Here is a 23,146-nt window from a genome sequence, read left to right as displayed (position 1 = left end):
TCAGTTTGATGACAAAGAAAAAAGTTTTGTTGCCTGCGGGCCATTCCGAGGGAATATTTCACTGCCACCTACCATCTATGAACAGCTAGGCGTCTGTATATATCATGGTCTGACCTCTTTAGGAAAAGACAGCAAAAGAACCAGCCTTACCTCCCTCCAAGATAATAGGCAGCTTGGCCTTTTCAAAGACAACCAGAACAGATCTATAAACAGCAAAAAAAAAACCCCCCCCAAAAAAAACCCCTCTCCAAATTACGATGTAATAAAACCAGCTATATAAACAGTCCTTTGGATACATGTCATGATGGGAAATGGCAGGGCCTTAATGTACTATCCACCAAGCTTCCACAAGAATGAGAATTGATAGGAATTTAGCCCGCTGAAGCCAAACCGGGAGGAGGCATCATCTTCCCTCCACAGGTTCGATTAAAGCTCACGGGGCACCGAATTGGGACTTACCTGGTCAAAGAAAATGTACAAACCCCCTGCCCGGCTCCAAACGATGGGATGAATCGAGTAAGTTCAGCTTCAAGGTAGCTGATACCCCTACTTCCTTGTCTGGGTAACAAAACAGCAACCCATACGGCAACCTGACCGCCTGGGCTGTACCTCTTGTAGGTGGGTGAGAAGAGGCCGCAGAATTCCCACATGATGTAGAGGGCACACGGTTGCGGACCTCGAGCATTCGAAACCTCTTTGATCTCGTCCAGTGGTGTGTGAGACATCACATCAGCAAGTTCTGATACAAAGTTTTGTGGCAAGCATATGACTTTGTTTAACGCCAGGAGGGAGGTCATACACTAAGTAAGGTAGGTAGAGGCCGTGTTTTCTTGAGCTCGACATCGCCACCGGGAAAGCCACATGGCAGTATCGACGCATGAGATACCAGTGGGCTATTGGAAGTGGATGGGAGGAAATCTCTAGACGGTGGTTGTACATGCGTGTAGCATGTTTGCCGTCTGGCATATTGCCACACTTCATCTCTCGTTCGACAGCATAGTATGGTGTGCAGTGTCAGGTGGGAGTTGCATACAACAGCTGTTGTCTTGCTTTTCTTCTACCATCGTATTCCATATCACGCACCACAGGGTCACAAGTCTTAAATCACTCAAGGATGGTCATAAGCGATGGAATTTTGCTCATCCATCTCCTCTCGCGAGAAGAGACGATCTAAACTGTCCTACCACCCTAGCCGTTCCTCCCAAATGCATTTCCCTTTTGTCCTCTCTCTAAAAAAAAAATGTTTGTGTGAAAAAAAAGTCATATTGTTACATGAAGTCCTCTCCCGAAATGAATTTGCTGCCACCAGATGCTGCCTACCATCCATCTCCAATCCAATTCCCAATGAAAAAACGCCGTCTTCCCAGTTTGTGAACCCCTCCTTCTTTGTGAAAGGTGGGGGAAAAAAAAGTCGACCAATGTCAAATATGGTCAAAAAGTGGTGATGTATAAACGAATGACACCAACGATGTGAGAAATGTGTGTCGGGTATAACAGAGAAGCGAAGGTCGAAAAGAGGGGGTATGGTTAGAAGCGAAAAAGAAGAAGGGGTCTTGACGAATTCATCAAATCCATCGACATCACGCAAGAACAATGTCTATGGCTGTCCTTGTCCAAGCAAGCTGCAGAAGTCCATCTCCGAAAAGGTAGAGAAAAAGCTTAAGCAAGCTGGAGTCTGGAGCCCTGTCTCCACCTGAAGCTGCGGCGGGAAGCACGCTTGTTGACGAGGAGCTCAGGGCCCTCACCCATCTGGCACTTGGTGCCGGGAGCCATGGCCTGGACGACAGACCAGGTGCCGGAGGCGCAACGCTGGAAGCCGTCGCCGAGACAGTTCCAGGAGCCCTCATTCTGGCAGGCAGTGCCGGCAGGGTAACCGAGCTGCTGACCAGCACCGCCAGTGGGAACGGGGGCGGGGGCGGCAGTGGGAGTGTTGGCAGGGCGAGTGGAAATGACGAGAGTGGTGGGCTGGGGAGCCGGGACATCGACAGGGGCCGAAGTGACGGGCTTGTCAGGAGTGGGAACAGTGATGAAGACACCACCGGGAAGAGAGGCGGGAGCCTTGGTGGTGACGGGGGCAGCTGTGGTGGTGGGAGGAACGACTGGGGCCTGCTCAGTCGTGGTGGGAGCGGGAGCGGGAGCATCACCACCGCCGTTGCCGGGGTTGGGAGCGGGGGCACCGGCGGGACCGCAGTTGCCGGAAGGAGCGCCGGTGCTGCCGCCGTTGTTGATGACATCGGGGCCGGGGTTGGGGTAGACAACATCGGTACCTTCGGCGACAGAGCAGCCATTGTCAATGTTGGCGACGAAGAGAGCGGGGCGAGAGGAGAAGCCGACAGAAGCACGCTTCTGGACGGCAGCCTCCTCGACCTTGGGAGCCTCAACCTCACGCTTGGCGGCGCTCTTGCTGATGGTGATGGGGGCGCAGTTCATGTAGAACTCGCGGTTGCCGATGTTGTTGTTCCAGGTCCAGGCCCAGATGGCCTCACCCTCGGGGGCATCGTCGGGGATGGTGAAGGGGTAGCTGGAGGCGAGCGGGCAGCCACCGATGATGGACTGGATCACGGTGAAGGTCGCACCCTTGTCGTAGCTCAAGCTGACCTGGCACGAACCACCGCCGTGGGGAGCACCGCCGGTAACCTTGAACTGGTACGAGCCACCGGGGCGGTAGGAAGCGGTGGGAGCACCGGCGGCGGTACCGAGATCCGAGTGGTAGCCCTTGCAAGGGTAGTTGGCACCGTTGGCAGCGAGGGGAGCTGTGTTGGTGTAGTCGATGTTGGTGGCATGGGGGTTGAACTTGGACCTGAAGGGGGCAGGTTCTGAGATTTCCATGTGGGCCGAGGCGAGCTGGGCACCAGCCATGAGGAAGGCGATGGCGCCGGTAGCGAATCCGTTGGAGAACATGGTCAAGTTCTTGTTTGTTGTTTGGTGGTTCTGTGGATGCCGGATAGGCGAGTGATCGATTGGTTCTCTGAAGTTTTCGTTTTCAAGGAGTGAAAAGCTTGCAAGTGGTCGCAGAAAAAGTCTGGAAAATTTGAGCACTGCTCGGAGGCTGGTAATGAATGGGGTTGTGGGTGCTTGTGTCAATGTGGACAAAGCTGATTGTTGATGCTGGTTGAGGGGCTATTGTTTGTCGAACAATAGGGAGTGTCGTCACTTGTCGAAAGCACCGGGCTATCTGAGTGAAGCGTGAAGTGTGGAAAGCGAAAAGAAAAAGAATCAATCGAAGCCCTTGACGGGGTGGTGTGGTCTGCTGAAGGAAAGTGAGAGGCGTGATGCCGTGGTGAGAGAAGGGCAGAATAAAAGGAAGATTGGAAAAGAGGGAGAGCTCCCTTTATGTTTCTGTTCCACCCGTTCATCCAGAGACGATTGGCCCCCGTCCTGCTGTTTCGAACGCACACTGGACAGACAGACGCCACTGGACGAACGGCCTCTCTCAACCCATCCCTCCGCTTGCTCCCTCCCCTTGCTCCACCGCAAAAGACACCCCCGCCCCTGCTGGGCCGCTACGGTCCAAGAAGATCCAAGCAGCAGGGTCAGAGTGGGGATCGGGATCCTCGAAGAGGACTGGTTGTACGGTACACCATCTGGAGTGCCGTGAACTGCGGCCTGTGTTCAATGCGGCCGTGAGAGAGGGCATTACACTGCAATATCCGCTCAAATCCATCACTCACGGCAATACTCGGTATCTTTGGGACGGTGGCAATTGCTCGCTCCTGTTCACTTCACCTCAAACAGCACTCGCTGGGTCGGTCACTGGCAGGGAGCAGCATGGCAAAAGGATTGGTAGACAGGCGCGCGGGACAGATTGAGGATAACATCCCAAAAGAAAAGATGCAAATTCAGGTCCAAGTCCGGACAGCCAGTGAGAAGGATGACCGTCCAGAAAATGCACGATGGACTGGTGACTGGTGCGACGATGGCGCTGGTGTGACGGGAAACGCTTGCGCTTGCCCTGGAAAATCGTTGTGTGTGTGGCTGCCGCTGCCACTGGAACGCTGGGCACTCGGTATTCGTCCGTGGGGCTGCAACCCAAAAGTGCCCCATCCATCAGGGGCCAGCTGTCAGTTCATCCAATGGCTGCCCGAGTGTGCCTGAGCGGTTCTAGTCTCTGATTGGCTGGTGGGAAAAGGTCTGGTCTGGGCGAGATCCTGGGGAACCTGGTTGAAAGCGCCCGACTGGCCCGAACACCACAAACTTGAAACACTGACCCCTTTTGTTCGCTTCAAAAAGCCCTCATAACCCTAGAAGAAGAAAATTCATCAACCCTGGAGCCCCAAAAGAAAAAAAGAACTGTGCCACTGTGGCCCCAATCCAGACCACCACGGCACGCCGCGTGTCCCGGTTGTTTGTCAAGCGCTGGGCCCTGCAGACATGGGGAGGGACATGTTCACTTTGGGACGACGGCCGACGAATTGTCTCTCGGTGTCTGCCTTGCGCAGCAGAACCCGGGGGTTATGTCCGAGAGGGAACCGCTTTCTGGAACTTTGCTCTGAAGCCGTGCGAACAGAACATACGAACGAGAAGCCGTCGGTTTCACAGTTGAGCCATCACGAAGTGGCAAGTGGCCTGCAATTACAGACCGTCCTGACCGCCGTGAAAGCAGCCGCAACCACCCGATCTTCTACAGGTTTTCTGCACCAAGACCAACCGCTTGACTCATCTGCAGCCCGAAAAGCCAAATTAAGAACACATGGGACGAGAATACTGGCAAAATAGCGAGAGAAACATCCCAAGTTGCAGGTCGCACATCATCCCGAGAGTTTACCCGAACCGTACCTTACATAAAGTGAGCCATAAAATAGCCACTGGGCCTCTCGACCGCCTGCTTTTCGGCTGCTTTTTCTGTTTCTTTGGAGGAATTGTCACCCCCCTCCATGATTACGTAGGCAGTGCAGCTCAACCGTTGACGGCAACCAACCCGACGTCAACCCCGTCAACCCCATCAAGCTTTTGGCTGGCTGAGGGCTCCCGACATCCCGACATCCAGGCGGGGAACATCGCTCCAAAGACAGCGCCTGGCCAGCCTGTCCCAGTCGAGATCAAGCACCCTCAGGTCTGATGATCGACGGCCGCCGACCGCGCGGTCAATGCAAGACCCTGACTGTCCACAGAAAGAGAAAATCGACAGAACCTGCGATGCACTGATGCAGGTTGTCGTTTGTTCATCACGGTGCACAAGAAAGACGCACAGAAAGAGAAGAAGGAGGGGCAGATTTTACCCCTGACTGGCTGAGATGCTTCTTCACCTTCTCCCTGCCGGGCGGTGTGTGTGCCTTACGGTATGTGCCCTGCGCAACCCCGAGGCGGCAACCGACAGGCGACGCCGCCCTCGCTCCCTCGCAGACCACGCAAACTGACCAACAACTGACCACTCCACCCACCACCTCGTCCATTATGCCATTATGCACAACATCTGCTGCGGCGTGAAAACGGAGCTGTTGGTCGACGACGACAAGAGGTGGATGAAGGCGTGGACCGCATCGGCGCTGCACGTTCAGCTGCGTCAGCTGCGAAATCTCTCTTTTTTGAGCGACGGTGGACCTGCAGGTGGCGATATCTTTTTGCGATGGTTCCTGCATTGGCTCCGATGCACCACCCACGCCTCTTAAGTCATCGGGAAAACACTCGGATTCAAACTAGGCACCACTCAGGGGCTATCACAGTCCACACCGACGGCTGCTGGAGGCTGACGGACAAAAGAAGCACAAACAACCCCCCGATTACCCCTCACCACCACAAGCATTGCAGAGGGGGAAAAAAGTCAGCAAGAGGATCACGCAACCAGCCGGCGGTAATGCCCGCGATAGGCAGGCCCGCCCAGGCCCGCACCCGGTGTAAAAACCGCATGTGTGCCTCCTCCCACAAAGTACATGTGAGAAAGAGGCAGAGACAGCAGAATACTCCGGTAAGCGAGTGGTGAAGGACAAGTTTGTCGGTCCTACACCATCCAACCACAAACTGCACAACAGGTCTACGTTGGCTATTTTGCGACTTGCGGGGCTCTACCGAGCGCAACGTTTCTACTGATATCTGGTCTAGACTCTAACAGATCTAGCATTCCTCAGCGATGATCCTTTTGCCCCTCACTACCTAGGTAACATCTCGACTTTTGTTTATTTGTTGTCTTATAACCCCCAAAAGTTCCATATCATAGAAACACTCGCCCAAATTCATGTTAATTCAGCATTCTCTTCGCCAAGCGCTGTGTCAATGTGTGCAACCCTTCGATTCCAATCCAACAATTCTTCTTCAAGCCCGGCAGTCTGGAGCCCAATCTATGGGGTGGATCATCCTTCACCTTGAAGGTGTGTGCGCGCCTCCCCCGCTCCCCGAGCGACCCCGGGTCACCCCTGAATCCTCTATTCCGAGACAACAAGCCTTTTCCCGCCCGAGTCTGTCTTGCATTGAACCACATCGGATCGCATAAACTTGCACATGTCAGAGAAGTGGAAAAATAGTACACAGCCTCCCTGAGGGAGATCATTGTGAGAAGACTAAAATCACCTCAACATTGGGATTCCTCGTTTTCGAGAGTTGAAAGCTGTGTAGGGGCCGTTTTCCAGCCACCAACCAACCACCTCAACCGAGGATATCAATCAGGAGGTGCTTCCAGCCTCCTGAGCCAAGGAAAAAAACTTACGTTGGTTTTTCGGCAGCTGAGTGAGTCCAAAAATAAAAGACAGCGGATGCTGGTCGGTAGGTTGTCAGATCAGTCTCTCAATAACCTACCAATGGACATGCTTCTGAAGGGACATTCTCATGATCTAGGCGCGTTGTGATATCGGTTGAGTAAACTATCTCCCCATGCGCATCATCAACTTCTCAACAACCAACTACTAAACCAAAACATCACGACAGTTCACATGGCAGACCACATTACACCCCATGAATCTGTTTCCAATCACAAACTCATCCAGTCTCCTAGATCGCAATATGAACGGGTCAGGATCTCCAATGATCTCCCTGCCCTACCACACCACACACCTTTCCCGCACTGATCCTTTCATCCCAAACCTGAAACTTGTAGATGTATGTACCTACCTATTTAGGCTCTCTCTTCATGTAAGCGCGCCAGCACTGAACACACCTTTCCCAGAATACGCCCGCCTGCGTGTGTTGGAAGAGTAGGGGAAAAGATGTGGTGGGCAATGTATCTGATGCTATTTTTCCTTTCCGCCCAAGCGCTACTGCCATTCACATGCGCTGAGGCGAGACAATCTTGATACTACCATTACCGTTCATTACCAACACCACCAACGATGTAAGGTACCTTATAGTTAGGTGGACTGTTGTGCATCCCCAAATTCCATCTGACAAAGATCGGTGGGTATGACACACCATCTTAGGTCGCCAATGTGCAATGCTGTCTTTTCTACATCCCCAAGAAGTTCATCCTTGCTTGCGTCGTTGGACGAGTCCTTGTTCCGTTGCTAGAGAGCTGCGCGGCATGCTTACACCATCCTCCTGAGGAGCAACCAGACAACCAGACAACCAGACAACCAGGCCACCTCCGTGTGATGACCAAAGATGAAAACGCCGAGAGCTCAGAGACAGCATCTTCCCTCCTCACACCCGCCAAATCTTCACCAAACAACCCTGAGCGACAACCCTTGAAGGAAAGCACCGCATATCTAAGCAATCCATAACCGTAGTGAGTTCCCATCCCCCCTAGAACTACCACTTCGCCCGGAAACCAGCAACCCTTCATGGCACAGACACAAAACAGTTCCTCGGGCTATCCAACCCAACATCTCAATAATCACAGCCCCTTCTCCCGCGCTCCCTGACCTGAAAACCGTGCTCCTCATCAAAGAGCCCAAGTCCATCATCACGTAACATACCACTCAACTCAAAACACCACCCTACCTCCTCCAAGGTCGCCACCCACTAACCCACCACCAGCCATCGTACCATTCCATTCCACCTTCTCACAACCCCGTACGACTATCACCACCACCACCACCACCACCACCACCACCACCACTTCACTCTTCACCGAGACACTCCCCCTTCCCTCAAGTACTACTAAACCACCCGTTCACGGCCCATCATCTCACGCGGTCGACCTCCCCTTTCACCGTTGAGCTCCTATTAGGTATTTTTCCTCCATCACAGCAAAGGACCGTCGCAACGGTGGTGTCCTCTTCTATACAAAGGGCGGGGACGAGGGGCGAGCAGGCATCAGTAGAAGAAAACAACGGGAAACTTGCAACACACAAACAATCAACACTAACAAACCCCAATCATCTCCCCCTATCCGCTTTTAACATTCTCATGCTGGATTCGTGCTAGCTGTGTAAGCTACATCTATCGCATGATGAAAAACAAATCCTCATGTTGTTTGGACCACAGAGAGAATCAGTCTCGAGCAAAACTCGTCTCTCCCTCCTCCTCCTCCATCACCCCCTCTTTCAGCATCATCACCACCGCCACCGCCGCCCACAACCTCCTCCTCCTCCTTCCTCATCCCCCAACCCAACCCCCTTGCCAATCAACCTACCCCCACCCTGACAACTTCGCACCTCTCTCAAACAATCACCGTCACTGTCACTGCCACCGGCCACCCACACAAACTGTATCCAGCCTCAGTCCTAAACCAAATAGGACACGCCAAGCTGCCATACCCTTTCCTCAACCCAACTCAAACCACCCCGCCCAACACCCTCGACATCACCCGTCAACCTCTTCAGCATCAAACAGCAGCCTGCCTCCGCCCCCCCCCCCATACACCCTTTCACATAACTCAACAAGAACAAGCTGCTGTTTCCCCTCCCAACCCCCCCTTCCTCCTGTCATGTCCTGCCATGTCTGTTCCTCTGCGTCATCCCCTGCTCCTTTCTGGCTATCGCCCTTCCATGCGTTTGATTGTTGTCAAATAAAAAAAAAAGACAGAAAAGAAAAACCACATCACATCGCTCTGCCGAACAGAAAATGCCTCGACAAATACCAAGATGGGCGGTAATGCAACTGGCAGCAAAGCGCACAACCGAAAGAACCATGCAAGATATTCCGTGTCGTGTATAAGCTCTTCTCAAATAATGGAAAAAGCTAATAAGTGATGGGTTCTTTTTTTTCTGCTTCTTCAATTTTCCCTACCCGCCCTCCCGTCCTGCATAAAAACCGTAGCCAGCCGACCTTGACATACATAATGACTTGTTGGGTTTGATTCGCTTGCCGCAACCGAGGTCGCCGTGAAGGCCGAAAGTAAAAGTTTCTCGGACTTCCTCTCAATAGGCGGGTGCAAGCGTGTCCAGTCGTGGGCCAAAGTTGTACAAAAGGATAAGGCAGCTCAAAAGCCCGAGTGACCGAGGCAGACATCAACATGGCGGTCTCCACCGCAAATGTAGACGGGTCTATTCTCTCATTGGGGAGGACGCTGACCCGAAAACTTGCCTTGGCCTTGCTGGGGGGTGTAGGCCGGTTGCTGATAAGTCATGGCGGGACTCATTCCGTACACGGCGGGCTGTCCCTGATGAGAACCCTGATGAGCCATCATCGGGGCGGCAGCGGACCGGCCAGGGCTGGGAAATCCATTGGATCCAACCATCGGCTGCGGGGCTACCGCACCAGGAGGCATAAACGGAGGACCGCTGACCGGATACATGGGCCCAGGAACCGCCATGCCGTTAGGTGGCATGAAGGGAGGTTGACCCATCATAGGCCCACCCATGTGATGGGGCTGCTGCGGCATGAACTGAGGGTTATTTGAGAAACTGCGGAATTGACCCATCTGAGGCGCGCCGGGGTTCATGTATTGAGGCATGACAGGCTGGCCATAAGGCATCTGACCGGGAGCATTCACCGAAGGGGGGTAGGCCATGGGAACTTGTCCCATTCTAGGGGAAGCGAAGGACTGGGCCGAATTAGAATGCATCATCCTATGATCGTCGGGGTTGTACGGTCCATGTGGTCCATGTCCGTGCTGGCCGGTCTGCATCTGCATCGGGGGCATGTGGGGCGATTGGCGAGGAGCCATGCCCTGGCCCCCGTGCTGCAGATAGGGTGGCAGCTGGTGTTGGTGCGGGATTTGGGGCATGGCATGCGTTGGGTTGGGAGTGGCGACGGTCGCACCAGCTCGCGGCACCTTCTCGAAATACTCATTATAGGTCATGCTCATGGTAGAGTCTTTGGGCTCTTCCTTCTCCGGGTCAACCGCACGCCAAGTGGGAGGGTGGTCAAAGGCGGGTCTGAAACCGTCATTCTCCTCCCAGGTCTTCTTGGGATTGGTCGGAGGCTGAATAGTCTCCATGTTGGAAAGGACAAGACACTTCTTGATATCAATCGCCTTTGTCTTGCGGCGGACCAGCTGGCCCTTCGCCGGAGCTGGAGGAGCCATGATGGGAACTTCCATCATGTTCACCGAAGCACGAGGGCTGGAGGCCTGGCTGGGGATGACCGCGTTAATGGGGTTGATGGGGTTGATGGGGTTCATCGGGTTGAAGGGTTGTGCAAATGCATTGGGTCTGAACTCCTGGGTGTTAGGATTGAGCTTGGGACCGAGATAGGTCGGCGGCACACCGCTGATGCGACGACCGTAGTTGGGGTCGCCATTGTTAGCAGGACCGGTTGGTGGTAGACGCATATCCGGCTGAGGGTGTTGAGCCATATGAGGGTGCTGCATCTTTTGCTGCTCGACATTTCTCAGACGCTGGGCCAGCTGACCGGTAGCCTGAGCGCCGGGAGGAAGCTGAGCACCGCGGCCGTTCCGGTTGTACTGGCCATAGGGAGGCTGGATCCCATTGCTGTTATGGTAAGAGGCGCGACCTCCGGGATGGCGACCGGGGGCACCGGATGAGTTGGAGTGTTGGGGAGCCGTAGGGCGAGAGCTGGCGCGAGAATCAGTCGTCGCGGCGGGCGTCGAGGCATTCGACTGCTCGGCTGGCGTCTTGGCTTGGTTGACCTTGGCGGCCGCAGACTCCTTCTCTTTGGCAGCAGCCTCTTGTTTCTTCCTGGCAATCTCGGCCGCATTTTGAATCGCCTTCTCCTGGATCTCCTGCTGCTTGACGGGGTCCTTCGCAATGATGGGGATCAAGTCCTTCGGCACGGGAGTGGACAGCTTGAAGTCCTTGGAGAACTTTTTCAACTCGGTCAACTTGACCTCCTTGTCAACTCTGGCCTTGCTGTGCCGGGCAGCATCGGCCTGCTTCCTCTCCTTGATGGAAAATTGCTTGAAAGCATTGAGTACTTCTCGCTCGACGTTGTTTGCAGCGCTTGGGCCACCCGCCCTACCCGCACCTGGGAAGCCAACACGAGCCGTGGCAGTCGAGGACCGAGCAGCGACAGTCTCCTTGGGGTCTGCCTTGGGGGGGGCTGCGGATACATCGGGCTTGGTCTCTGGAGCTTTCTCAGAAGCTTTGCTTTCCGCCTTGGGCTCGGCAGCCTTGTCCACAGCCGGTTGGGCTGGTGTGGGCGTGGCGGCAGGAGACTTGACATCCTCGACCTTGGGCGTGGGCTGGGTAGAAGCCAGGGCACCCTTCAATTGCGATGAAATGATAGCAGGGTCCACTGGAGCACCCTTGACTGTTGACTGACCGGTAGGAGCCCGCCGAGCTGGTGGGGTGTACTTATTCTCACGGTTGCTGCTCAACGGAGGGAAGTCCTGGCGGGCAACACCGCTGTATCTGGGAGGGGGTCAGCTCGGAATTGTCACCGGCGGCTATGCCTGTGTGCTTGACGTACTTCTCCTCTTCATCCCTGCCATCACCGCCGCCACCAAAGTCCATAATGCGCTCCTCGGCGACATGGGCAAATTTGGGTGCCTCTCCTTCGATCTGGCGCGCAATCTTGTCCGCTTGAGCGATTCTCTGCTCGTAATTGGGGTGGCTCCTGTCGATCTCGGTCGTGTAAATTCTCTCATCATAAGTGGACTTGTTTCCAAACATCCTCTCGTGGGTTGCGAACTGATCCCAACCGCGGACATCTTCTTTGGAACTTTCAAGGCTAAGGTCAGTTGTGGTGTCAGGGGGTGCGGTCCAGGGTTGAAGAGCACGACCAGCACCGAGTCGCGAGTTAGAAATGGAGGCATCTGTCTTGAAACCGGATCGATTGCCTACGAAAAAGATCAGTTTCAAGGCCTTGCAGAGTGTGTATGCATGTGGTCCCTCAATTACCATTAGCACCCTTTCCATCATTCTTCCCGGCGTTGCCAGGTACAGCGCGAGCGTCCATGACGTCCTTCTTCTGGGCCATCATTTGTGTCTGATCTCGTCTCGCCCCGTTGGCAAGGTCGGCCGAATTGGGGAGCTTCTTCTGTAGCACGTTGGTTAGTCGAAAGCTGCCCGAGTCGAAGTCGTTCGAACAGGTGCCTGAAAACTCGGCGCCTGGGGAGTATCTAACACGCACTCGCTGACCCTGCGGCAGATGTAAGCTTCTGTACACGATTGAGTTGGGGGGAAGCGGAGAGACGGCGTGCGTCTGCACCAGTTACTCTGTGGCAGCTGCAAAAGCTAAATCAGGCTCTCGGAGGCGCCCACAGGCGGAGGGTGGATACGGGGAAATGGGGTAAAGTTTGACTGACCTCACGGAGGGAGTTGGTCACAGACTGCCTGTTCTGTGAGTTGAAGCCGGCCTGAGGTGGTTGCGATCGACCGGTAACCGGATTTCTCGACGCTGGGGTCCAGGCCTTTGTGACAGGAGGAGTTTGTCTGTGCGGTGGTCGACCGTCAGTCAGTCAGTCGCTTACAGGTGCGAACCATCAGAGAGACACGATGCGGGTCGATCCGCGAAGAATGGAAAGAGAATGGGAAAAGGGATAGAGTAGAGAGCCGACGCAATGGAGTGTAGTCAAAAGTGGACCGTGGGGTCTCTTGTTGGTGGGCAAAGTGAGGCTTGAAAAAAAAAGCTGGGGATGGCAGGGCAGGGCATGGCATGGGGGGAGGGGAGAGGGGGGGGGAGAGAAGGGACTCGTGTCTCACCTAGCAGTCTGGCCAGAAGGGGTCACCTCTTTCCTTTGGTCACCGAGCTTGCTGCTGTAAAGAGGCCTCTGGGTAGGCGACTTGACGTCGGCGGAGGTGGACTGCGATGGGGTCGAAGATCGGTCTTCCATGGCTCCCGTGGTCTTCGCTGCCAGTTCACACTGGGTTGGTCGCGGCGGCTTGGAGGTGGAAACTTTGGGAAGAGTGCGGGCGGGAGTTGGTACGGTGCGGCAGAGAAGGAGTTTGTGCGAATTGGGCGAATCAGAGTGCAGAATGGTGCGACCTGACCGAGAGAGGGTCGTGACAGTGGGAGCCACAGCCCGATCTATTGCAAAAGGGCCCGTGTGTCAGTAACGACGGCCTGCCACGCTACGACTTTTGGCTGGGTCCGTTGAATTCGCAAGTTGACCGGAAACACACTGTAGGCTCGGGTTGCCGCAACAAATTTCCTCAGAAACCTAGGTGAAGGTCAAACGCCCGGCATCGAGAGTTGCCCTTTCCGCAGCGGCTGGGGTGTCGGTAGGATGTCGGTTTGACGTTGGCAATCCGGGGGGAAGACACACAGGCAGCTCTACTGCGCGGTGAGGTAGGTGCTGCAAGTCGTGGAAAGTTAGGTGCGTAGCTTCTTGGAAGAGAAAAGTCGTTACGTCGTGCTTGCTGGAACGGCGAGAGGTCTCTCGCGGTTTGCCTGAGGCGGGGAAGTCGTGGATGTCTTGAAAGACAGGCGAGGAGGTGTCGTCAAAATAAGGAGAGCGGGAAACAGCCTGCCAGCGCAGAAGGGATAAGGCAGGGCAGGGCAGGGTTTAAGGGTCTGTGGGGAGGACAACTTTGGGGTTTGATGGTCGAGTCTTGCCGGTCGACGAGAGAAAAACAAATCAAAAACCCCCTGAGCGAACGAGCAGCTGTCTGCTTCCGCTCTCACGCTCTCACTGGCAAGGAAAAGATATGATATCCTCTCCAGAAACACCGGCGTCGAGATTTTTGTTGGCAAGCAACTCCCAATGGGTGCATCAACGCGGGAGGGCAGTTGCAGCTCCCTTCCCCGCTAACACCACTCTGAGGAAAGCCGGGGCTTGGCACTCCCAGGATCATCAAAGGCCGTCACGTGATGTCAATTCTACCACCTCTCTTTGGCACGTCTCTGGAACCGCAGGCTTGCTCCTACGGCACCGTCCTGGACAATGAGAGAGAGGGCTGAGTCAAGTGCTCCTTTTTACAATTGTTCGGCCTAACGCCTGTGCCGTTTCGAAAGTGGTGCCTGGCTCAGGTCCGGCAACAAAACAAACGCTTTTCTTAGAAGGCTGTGTGAGGTGCAGAAAAACAAGTGCCTGGTCGAACCTCCCGCAACCTGGAACCACCCGTCACCGGCTGCCCCCACGGGGTATTTGTTGCACACGTCTACCTGTTTCGACTTATACTGCTACCATTGGGATCTAGTAAGCACAAAACCTGATGGCGAGCACCACTATCCAATGACAGGACGTTCTGGCCACCGGCAGCCAAGAGAGACTTGCATATATTACCTCCTTAACGCAGTAGCCTCATGGTCACCCCCAAGGTCGTTCTAGTAGGCGTAGTTAGGGCAGGTCTTATATTGGGGGCACCACCACCGTCAGCATGTCATTGGCGATGCTCGTCTTCCATACCAAAATATGGTATGGCTGCTGACAGCAGGACCTGACCTTATTAATGCGTGTGCACCCTTTCACCTGTTTCAGTTGCAAATGCGTACAACTTGGAGCGCCGATATTGGGCTTCTCCCTCCCTCATGGCAAGTCTCGGGCATAGCCGTCTTTGCAGAAAACGTTGGATGGCAGCAGCAGATCTTTTCGTTTCAGACAACCACCCTCGGGGAATTTCCGCTCAGTTTCATCGACGCACACATGGTGATCCGCACTTTTTGGTTTCTGCCTCAATTATCCAGATGCTTTGAGTGGGCGAGGGGGAAGGCGGGGTATTTCAATTGGTTGGATGCTGACCGTGATGTCATGTTGAACCTGGGCCTTTCCCCTCACTCGAGTCTGACCGAAGTCGTTGCGGGCAAGCTTGTCGGAATTTCCGCAGCTCCAAACAGAGCCTCAATTTGACAGCTGAGTGCTCTAGATAAAAAACACCACCCGGCATTTCTTCCGTCTCCGTGCCTCTTTGCTTCTTATCAAAATCGCCAAGCTTGAGAATACCCCGATGATCCCCCTGGCTTATGTCGACGCCGCCCTACCTGCCGAGATGTCATCTTTTTATAGCTGTCTTTTTAGTCGCCTGCGCATGGTGTGGACGTTTGCTCAATCAGCAGTTGTACGCTGTTGATGGACTATGTCAGTCGAGATCGTGGTCCTGGCTCCGGTGACGCTTACAAGTCGATGTAATGTCTGAGGCAGCCGCGATGTTTTGGAGAAAGTCTGCACACAGGCAACAACCATCGACAAATTAACCTCAAAATAATCGGACATCTGTTGCCTTAGAGAGAGGCTGAATGTCAATTGACCACTCAGCAAAACCAACCAACGGTCACGGCAACAACACGAGCGATCTGTCGAGCGAAAAGGATTGCTTTAACAACGCTGATGTAAACAGATGGTGTTGAAGGAGCGTAGAGAGACTAGCCAGTGGGCAAGAAGATGTAGCAAACCGTCTGCCTTCTTTCAACCACCATACAGAGAGCAGCCGTCTAGCCGTGAGACCTCGCAGCAGACTTCATCCTTCGATAAGACAACATCACAGCTAACAGGAGAGTGCGCCCAGAAATCCCAGTTCATACATTGTATTGTGTATGTGGTATATGTGTACACACACAAGACTTCTATCTACCTGAGCCTCATGAGGAGCTCCCGCTCCCAAGGCCCCTATGTGTGTGTTCCCGTAATTTGTTTTCCGCGCTTTCCGAAAATGCTTTCAAACCCAAAATCGACATCATGAGAGGAGCATTATACATGACTTGATGAAAAATACATGGCGACTGAAGAAAAGTAAAACGCCCCGAGCAGCACCACCGTCCTTTTGAAGATCGTTGTTCGGTCATAAATACCCCAGACCCTCATTCAAAAATAAATAGCTTTTTTGTACACCTTTCCCGCCATTACATAATCTTACACACACCACCACCGAAAGAGAGGAGATTGCTTATTTGTTCTTGACAACGCCGACCTTGGCGGGTCTGAGGATGCGGCCGTTGAGCTTGAAGCCTTTCTGCTGGGTGTGGAAGACGGTGTTGTGCTCCTTGTCCTGCATGGGGGTCATGAAGGTAGCCTCGTGCTCATTGGGGTTGAAGGGAAGGCCGTGGGGGTCGAATCTCTCGAGGCCGTGCTTCTTGAGGGTCTCGAGGAGGATGTTCTCGGTCATCTTGAGACCCTCGAAGAGGTTGACGAGGTCTTGGAGGTGGGCAGACTTCTCCTCGGACTTGAGCTTCTCCTCGGGGACCATGGTGAGGGCACGGTCGAAGTTGTCAACGCTGTCGACGAGGTCCTTGGCGAACTTCTGGATGGCGAAGTCACGGGCAGCCTTCATTTCACGGGCAGTCCGGTCCTGGAGGTTGCGGAAGTCGGCAACGGAGCGGAGATACTTGTCCTGGTATGGTTGTTAGTATATGCAGGGGATCATAGTCAGGGGTAGGTCGTATGGCTGTATGTACCTTCCAGTCCCGAACTTCGGCCTCCTTGGCCTCTAATTGCTTCTTGAGCTTGGTCTCCTCGGTCTCCTCAGCAGCCTTCTCCTCTCCATTCTTGGTCTCGGCCTCCTTCTTCTCGGCCTCAGCGCTGTACCATCTCGCCCTCGGTGCCACTGTCCTGGCGGCTGCGGCAATTGGTGACTGGATGAACTGGGGTCTGGCGAGCTGTCTTTGGGCGCCGGCCCTGGCGGTGGAGCGGAGGGCCCGGGAAGTGTTGGCGATGGTCTGTCGTAACATTATGGCGGTTGTATGTGGTGTATTATCTGACTCTCAACGGACGGCAATGCTCTCTTTTTTTTAATTTTACCATACAATGGCGTGTTGCCTTCCAGAAATTTTATGACGACGGCTTTGGTTGGGCCGTTCAACCGGGCCAAGGTCAGAAAAAAAGCGGATCATCTGACGGACCGCCCTTAAGCTGTTCCCCAGATCCCGCTGAGCCCCGCCCAGCCGAAACCAGTCAAGCGCTGCCTGCCAGATGCAGGGTTTTCCCTCTGCCAGATGCTGCCCCACTGTAACCTGCCGGCCCGCCGCGAAATCATGTGCTGATAACGCAGGGCAGGCATCTTATCGGCGCTTTGTCGCGCGCCTCTCACATTCACTTGGAGGCTTGTCCAAACTTCCGAGCTGGGATCCGCTTGTTGCTGTAGCCTTCCACATCAACAGCAACTCTTTCTGCGATTTAACCACTGCTCCATCTTGCTTGCTTGCTACCTACACAAACGCGCCCTTGCGATTGTCATTTTACGAACTGAAAGCAAACACAAATCGCGCGAGATAATACACAGCCGGCAAGATGGATTACGATCCGATGGCAATGGATGACGCCGAGTCGCTCGGGCCCGTCGTCAAGATCTCGCAGGTATGTGGTTGTCGCAATGTCCGGGCAGCTGGTGAGACGGCAACTCGTGTCTAAACGCGACGTGAATATCTAGGCCGACTCGGTCCGCGTCAAGTTCGAACTCCAGAATGCCGACATCTCGTTCGCCAACTCGCTGCGCCGCGTCATGCTGGCCGAGATCCCAACCATCGCCATCGACTTGGTCGAGATTGAAAGCAACAGCTCGGTTCTTGCTGACGAATTCATCGCCCACCGTCTTGGTCTTATCCCACTCAACGCCGAGGGTGTCGAGCACCTCCTCTATTCCCGCGACTGCGACTGCGAAGAGTACTGCGAAAACTGCAGCGTCAAGCTCACGCTCCATGCCAAGTGCACTGGCTACGAGAACATGTCGGTATCCGCGCGCGATTTAGTACCTATTGGCGAGCGCATAAATCAATCTCTGGGCACGCCAGTTATTAACGACAAGGACGGCACCGGACCGCTCATTCTCAAGCTGCGCCCCGAGCAGGAGATCAAGCTCGAGTGTATCGCGAAGAAGGGCATTGCGAAGGAGCATGCGAAATGGGCACCAAGCGCAGCCATCGGGTTTGAATATGACCCCCACAACAAGCTCCGCCATCTTGACCTTTGGTATGAGAAGGATCCCAAGTCGGAATGGTAAGTTTGCTCTATGTTGATCTTTGGTCGCAAAGCAGCCACTCACACTCTGTCACAGGCCTCCTAGCGAGTATGCCAAGTGGGAAGAGCCACCAGTGGAAGGCGAACCTTTCGACTTTGACGCCGTCCCCAACCACTTTTACTACAACGTCGAGACAGCCGGTAACCTGCCACCAGATGGAATCGTCACCGAGGGCATCAAGGTCATCCAGCAAAAGCTCGCTGGTCTGATTCACGAGTTGACTGAAGGGGAGGGTGAAGGTGGCTACGACGGACCCCGCAGCCCAGATTACAACAGCGGTCCTGACACCGGCTATGGGTACTCGACATCCTACGGCGGAAATGGCGGGAACCAGAGCGCCTGGGGTGGCGGCGGCGGAACCACTCCATTCGGCGGGCAGACTTCCTATGGCGGTGGCGGTTGGTCTTGAATGAGGCAGCAAGAAAGGATCAGACTTGGTAAATCGGGTCTGGTGGGAGCCATGACGTTGGAAACAGCTCAATACGACGCCAAAATTATCGCCTCACCGGTAACGACAGATCCGGGCTTTACGGCAGCGCGTTGCCGGCGTTTCCATCTTCTTCACCAGCTTCTTGTTATTGTGTACAATACTATACCCAGCACACGCACATCATTCATCATTCATCACAGCAATCCGAACTCACTCCTCATCACCCGAATCACCGCATCAGTACCCTTGCCGAGCCCCTTTATTACTCATCCATTCTCATAACATTGCGAGGGCTTTTTTGCTGCTCTTGAAGGACCAAAAACTGGATACGAGGTTTTTGATGAAGAAGAAGAGGGGGTTATTTTGCTGCTATCTGCTGAGCGTGTAGAGTATTTCATCAGCCGGAGTTTTGGGGGGTTGGGGCGGAAAGGAAGGGGGGGAGGTTCATTACAGGTTTCTTGGGGGGGAGAGAGAGAGAGAGAGCGACTCAATAAAGAAAAGTCAGTTTTCATTGGGGGTATCTCAACCCGAACCCAAAATCAGCGTCCCTTGTTACTTGTACATAGATATAATTTGTATCAAAAGGCTTCATATTTGAGGTAAATAAAATAAAATAAAATAAAAAGATAACCAACAACATGTGTGTGTTTGCACAGACCCTCTTTTTGTGTACAAGAATACCAACTGACAAAAAGACAAAACGCCGCACCCTTCCCTGCCTGGCCGAAAAACAAATGCCTACCCCCTCTCTTGCCATGGTATACGAGAGAAAAATACAAATACACTGACTGATAAAGATGATGCCCCCCTTTCCCTTCCTCCTCCGCTCTATAGATCGATTCCTGTCTTGTCTTGTCTTGTCTTGTCTATAAGTTCCATGCTCCTCTTTGTTGCTGTGTGGTGCTGTGATACAAAGTATCAAAATCCGCTGTGTTTTCGCTCAAAAATGCAGAAAAAAAATCCAAGCTGCCCTCCTACTCTACGACTTGTTCACAGCAGGCAATTCCTCCTCCTCCAACCCCTTAACTCGTCTATAAAACTTGCGATGAGATTCCAAAAACAAAAACGTGCAAATCGTTTGTCTGTTTCCCTTGTCAGTACATCATTCGAAAGGAAAGGAAAAGAAACAAACTTACGGCCCCAACCTCAAAAAACTCGGCACCCACCCCCTAAACATCCACCCCATCCCCTCCTTTGCATAAATCTCCCCCAGCAGCTGCCCCAGCCCCTGGTTGCCGTGCGCAGACATCACCCTCGTCTTGATCACATCAATCGGGCTCGTCACCGTCGCCGCGACCACGCCAGCAAGAAAGGACGAGCTAAAGTGCGTCGCGAGGTTGTCCTCCATCTTTGCGACCTTGATCAAAGTCCGCTTAAAGATGTCGTAAGACGCCAATTGCGAGGCAGTCATGGCCGCTGCTCGCAGCGAATTCGGTCCGACACCACGGAAGAGGGCGCCGACGCCTTCTTCCCTGATCATCCGGACCAGACCGTCGCCTGCGTGCCGGTAGTTGCGCCGTTTGTGCTCCGGGAGAGAGGCGTCGTGCTGCATGCGGACGTTGAGGACGTCGGCTGCGTTGCCTGCTATTCCACCTATAGTCCCCGAGACGGAGGCCATGGCTATGAGCATGGGTAAGGAGGGCGGTTTGGGTTTTTGGGTTACTGGATCAACGCCGGAGCGGGTGGCGAGTTGGGATTTGAGTTCCTCGTAGATGCCGAAGCGGGTGGTGGAGTAGGTGATTTGGCGGAGGAGGGAGGCGGAGAGGCCCGAGTAGAGGCCTGTGAGGCCGTTGTTGCGGAGGATGTGGAGGAAGGTGCCGGACATGGTGGTGGGCATGGAGCCTGAGCGGGTTTGGAGGCGGACTTTGACTGTCGGGGGGTTAGTAAGGGAGGAGATAAAAGGGGGGGTAAGGGGGGTGGTAAACAAACCCAGGTCGAGGGGGTGAGTGACGCAGGCGGCCATGGAGGATGCGCTGCCTCCGAACCAGAAGGGGTAGTGGATTGGTTTTTGTTTTAGTTGTGGTGAGAGGGACATCTTGTTGGTGGTGTCTCTTTTGCTGGTGGTTTCTGTGCCTGAACCTACTGGTGTAGGTACACTGCTATTCTTGGCATCCATCTTGTCGTCTCTGTCGCGACGCACTCAAAAAGTAGAAAAGTTGGAGTTGTCGCTATAACAAGAACATCCCGCGGACTGTGTGTGTAAAGCTTTTTCGCCAAAACGTTGCCGAATTAGAATTATGTGTTATGTATTAAACACTAAAAGTGAATAGCTTCAAGCGAATTGGAAGTGAAGCTATACCGGCATCGGCAGCAATGTTTTGCGACTGACTCTGGAAAGATCGGATCGAGGTATGACGAAAGGGTGGTCGTCCCAAGTGAGATTGGCGATAAGAAATGTCACAGCTGCAATCAATTCAACCAACAGTGGAATTTTTGGTTTATCGAAATTTTCCACTTTTTGTTGGTCCCCACTACGTAATCGACAGGGAATTGGCGGGTAGCAGCGGGCGCTGTTGGTTATCTTATCTCTCTGCGCTAGCGATATCGGATCGGGCCTGGATCCCTTGTCTTTCCGAGCAAAACAAAAAAAAAAGTTTGACCGCCTTCGAGTCATAGGAGGGGTCAGACCACTGAGGTGAGGGGAGAGAGAAGAGCTGCAGCTATCTATCCGTGTGTGTGTGTGTGACTGTGACTCCATATTTTTTTTGTTTCCGCTTTCTTCCATTGTTTGGACTTTTGGGCTTCTCTCTCTCTTGCGGATTCATCTCGAGTATCTTCCTCTTTGTTACTTTGCTACAAATTCAAAATGTCCAAGGGTCGTGTCTGTCTGTAAGTGATATATTTCCTTCCAAGTCCTGCCATCCATCTTCCCCGCCAAAAGCTTAACAGTGTGGAACGCCTGGTGCTGACCCCCGCTTACAGCGCCTACTCTGGAGGTAAGCCATTCGGTTGCCCAATGCCTTCATTTTTGTGTCTCTATGCTTGAGCAGACGCATGACGGGCTCGATTGACCTTCCATGTTCGCAGAGCGGGCAAAGGGCCAATTGCTGTCTCGTTGAGGTGTCCACCGGGAACCTTGTCGGCGTCACTTCGTGCACGGGTGTTGGACGGAAAGGGAAGCTGACAAGTTCGGTTGACAGGTCTCGACACCTCCACCATCCTCAAGTGGCTCATTCTCGAGGTAGGCAGCTCCTAGCTGGTATGATGCCCGCCAAGAAGAGGTGCTGACATGGAAAATACAGGGTTACACTGTCGTGTGCTTCCTCGCCAATGTTGGCCAGGAGGAGGACTGGGCTGAGGTCGAGAAGAAGGCTCTCGCTCTCGGTGCCGAGCGCATGGTGATTGAGGACCTCCAGCGCGAGTTCGTCGAGGAGATTGTCTTCCGCGCCATCCAGTGCAACGCCATCTATGAGGACCGCTACCTCCTCGGTACCTCCCTCGCCCGGCCCATCATTGCCCGGGCTCAGGTCCGCGTTGCTGAGCAGTACAACTGCGACATCCTGAGCCACGGCTGCACCGGCAAGGGCGTAAGCCAGCTTACTCGAAGATGCCAAGTAACTTTATGCTAATTCCGAGGTCTAGAATGACCAGGTCCGCTTCGAGCTTGCCTTCAAGGCTTGCAACCCCAAGATGAAGGTCATCGCCCCCTGGAGAATGCCCGAGTTCATCGAGAAGTTCCAGGGCCGTGCCGATCTCCTCAAGTTCGCCGCCGAGAACAACATTCCCGTCTCCTCCAGCCCCAAGGCTCCCTGGTCCATGGATGACAACCTCGTACACTGCTCGTACGAGGCTGGTGTCCTTGAGGACCCCGACCACTCTCCCCCCAAGGAGCTCTGGACCCGCACCGTCGACCCTACCGACGCTCCCGATGTCCCCTACAACTTCACCATCCACTTCGAGAAGGGTATCCCCACCAAGGTTGTCACCCCTGAGGGTGAGGTTACCGACTCGGTTGCTCTGTTCAAGCTTCTGAACAAGATTGGCCACGACAACGGTGTTGGCAGAATCGATATTGTTGAGAACCGTTTCATCGGTCTCAAGAGCAGAGGCTGCTACGACACCCCCGGTCTTACCATTGCGTATGTTTCTGCAAAACCCGATTGAGACACGATCATGTACTGACAATATTCTAGCCGCCTTGCTCACTTGGATCTTGAGGGTCTTGTCATGGACGCCAAGGTTCGCAAGCTCCGTGACCAGTTCGTCACGATTGAGTGGTCTCACTGCCTCTACAACGGCATGTACTTCTCTCCCGAGCGTGAGTTCCTTGAGAACTCCCTCGTCTACTCCCAGGAGAACGTTACTGGTGAGGTCCGCATGTCGGTTTACAAGGGCGCTGCCTACGTCCTTGGCCGCAAGTCGGATGCCAGCAACCTCTACTCGCAGGAGGATGCTTCTATGGACTCTCTTGAGGGCTTCTCCCCCATGGATACCTCTGGCTTCATTGCCATCCAGGCCATCCGCCTGGAGAAGTACGGCCTCCAGAAGATCAAGGATGGCAAGCCCCTTACCAAGTAAATTGTTGAAGGTAGTGCAAAGTAAATAATAAAACAAAGAGATTCCCCGTCCAGCTTTTTGTTCGTGCTACTTGTGAAGACTAGATGATTTCATGTCG

General features: G+C 53.9%; 6 protein-coding genes across 6 annotated transcripts; 2 read left to right on the top strand and 4 right to left on the bottom strand.

Moving 5' to 3' along the window:
* Positions 1–1,659: 1,659 nt before the first annotated feature.
* QC761_309420 (uncharacterized protein) lies at positions 1,660–2,901 on the bottom strand (the record flags this gene model as incomplete). Its single annotated transcript, XM_062878090.1, has 1 exon — positions 1,660–2,901. One exon carries the CDS (start codon positions 2,899–2,901, stop codon positions 1,660–1,662), a length of 1,242 nt encoding a protein of 413 aa, XP_062733922.1.
* A 5,832-nt stretch (positions 2,902–8,733) lies between these two features.
* On the bottom strand, positions 8,734–13,934 carry PBP1 (poly(A)-binding protein binding protein). Its single transcript, XM_062878089.1, has 5 exons — positions 12,915–13,934; positions 12,518–12,644; positions 12,111–12,351; positions 11,680–12,049; positions 8,734–11,615 (listed from the first exon to the last, which is right to left on the bottom strand). Exons 1-5 carry the CDS (start codon positions 13,043–13,045, stop codon positions 9,362–9,364), a joined length of 3,123 nt encoding a protein of 1,040 aa, XP_062733921.1. The 5' UTR covers positions 13,046–13,934; the 3' UTR covers positions 8,734–9,361.
* A 1,713-nt stretch (positions 13,935–15,647) lies between these two features.
* On the bottom strand, positions 15,648–16,949 carry mge1 (GrpE, mitochondrial). The gene is made up of 2 exons (XM_062878088.1): positions 16,543–16,949; positions 15,648–16,478 (listed from the first exon to the last, which is right to left on the bottom strand). The coding sequence occupies exons 1-2, from the start codon at positions 16,813–16,815 to the stop codon at positions 16,035–16,037; spliced, it is 717 nt and encodes a 238-aa protein (XP_062733920.1). The 5' UTR covers positions 16,816–16,949; the 3' UTR covers positions 15,648–16,034.
* A 245-nt stretch (positions 16,950–17,194) lies between these two features.
* On the top strand, positions 17,195–19,166 carry rpb3 (RNA polymerase II subunit 3). Its single transcript, XM_062878087.1, has 4 exons — positions 17,195–17,440; positions 17,514–18,079; positions 18,138–18,864; positions 18,974–19,166. Exons 1-3 carry the CDS (start codon positions 17,375–17,377, stop codon positions 18,508–18,510), a joined length of 1,005 nt encoding a protein of 334 aa, XP_062733919.1. The 5' UTR covers positions 17,195–17,374; the 3' UTR covers positions 18,511–18,864; positions 18,974–19,166.
* Positions 19,101–21,004, bottom strand: DIC1 (Mitochondrial dicarboxylate transporter). The gene is made up of 3 exons (XM_062878086.1): positions 20,461–21,004; positions 19,668–20,400; positions 19,101–19,613 (listed from the first exon to the last, which is right to left on the bottom strand). The coding sequence occupies exons 1-3, from the start codon at positions 20,645–20,647 to the stop codon at positions 19,511–19,513; spliced, it is 1,023 nt and encodes a 340-aa protein (XP_062733918.1). The 5' UTR covers positions 20,648–21,004; the 3' UTR covers positions 19,101–19,510.
* Positions 21,005–21,008: 4 nt separating this feature from the next.
* ARG12 (Argininosuccinate synthase) lies at positions 21,009–23,049 on the top strand (the record flags this gene model as incomplete). Its single annotated transcript, XM_062878085.1, has 6 exons — positions 21,009–21,360; positions 21,454–21,467; positions 21,672–21,712; positions 21,774–22,058; positions 22,114–22,610; positions 22,665–23,049. Exons 1-6 carry the CDS (start codon positions 21,338–21,340, stop codon positions 23,047–23,049), a joined length of 1,245 nt encoding a protein of 414 aa, XP_062733917.1. The 5' UTR covers positions 21,009–21,337.
* Between the last annotated feature and the right edge of the window lie 97 nt (positions 23,050–23,146).

Source organism: Podospora bellae-mahoneyi, chromosome 3 (genome assembly GCF_035222275.1).
Source record: "Podospora bellae-mahoneyi strain CBS 112042 chromosome 3, whole genome shotgun sequence".
In the NCBI taxonomy this organism is placed as follows: domain Eukaryota; kingdom Fungi; phylum Ascomycota; class Sordariomycetes; order Sordariales; family Podosporaceae; genus Podospora; species Podospora bellae-mahoneyi.
This window is presented reverse-complemented; position numbering and strand designations above follow the sequence as displayed.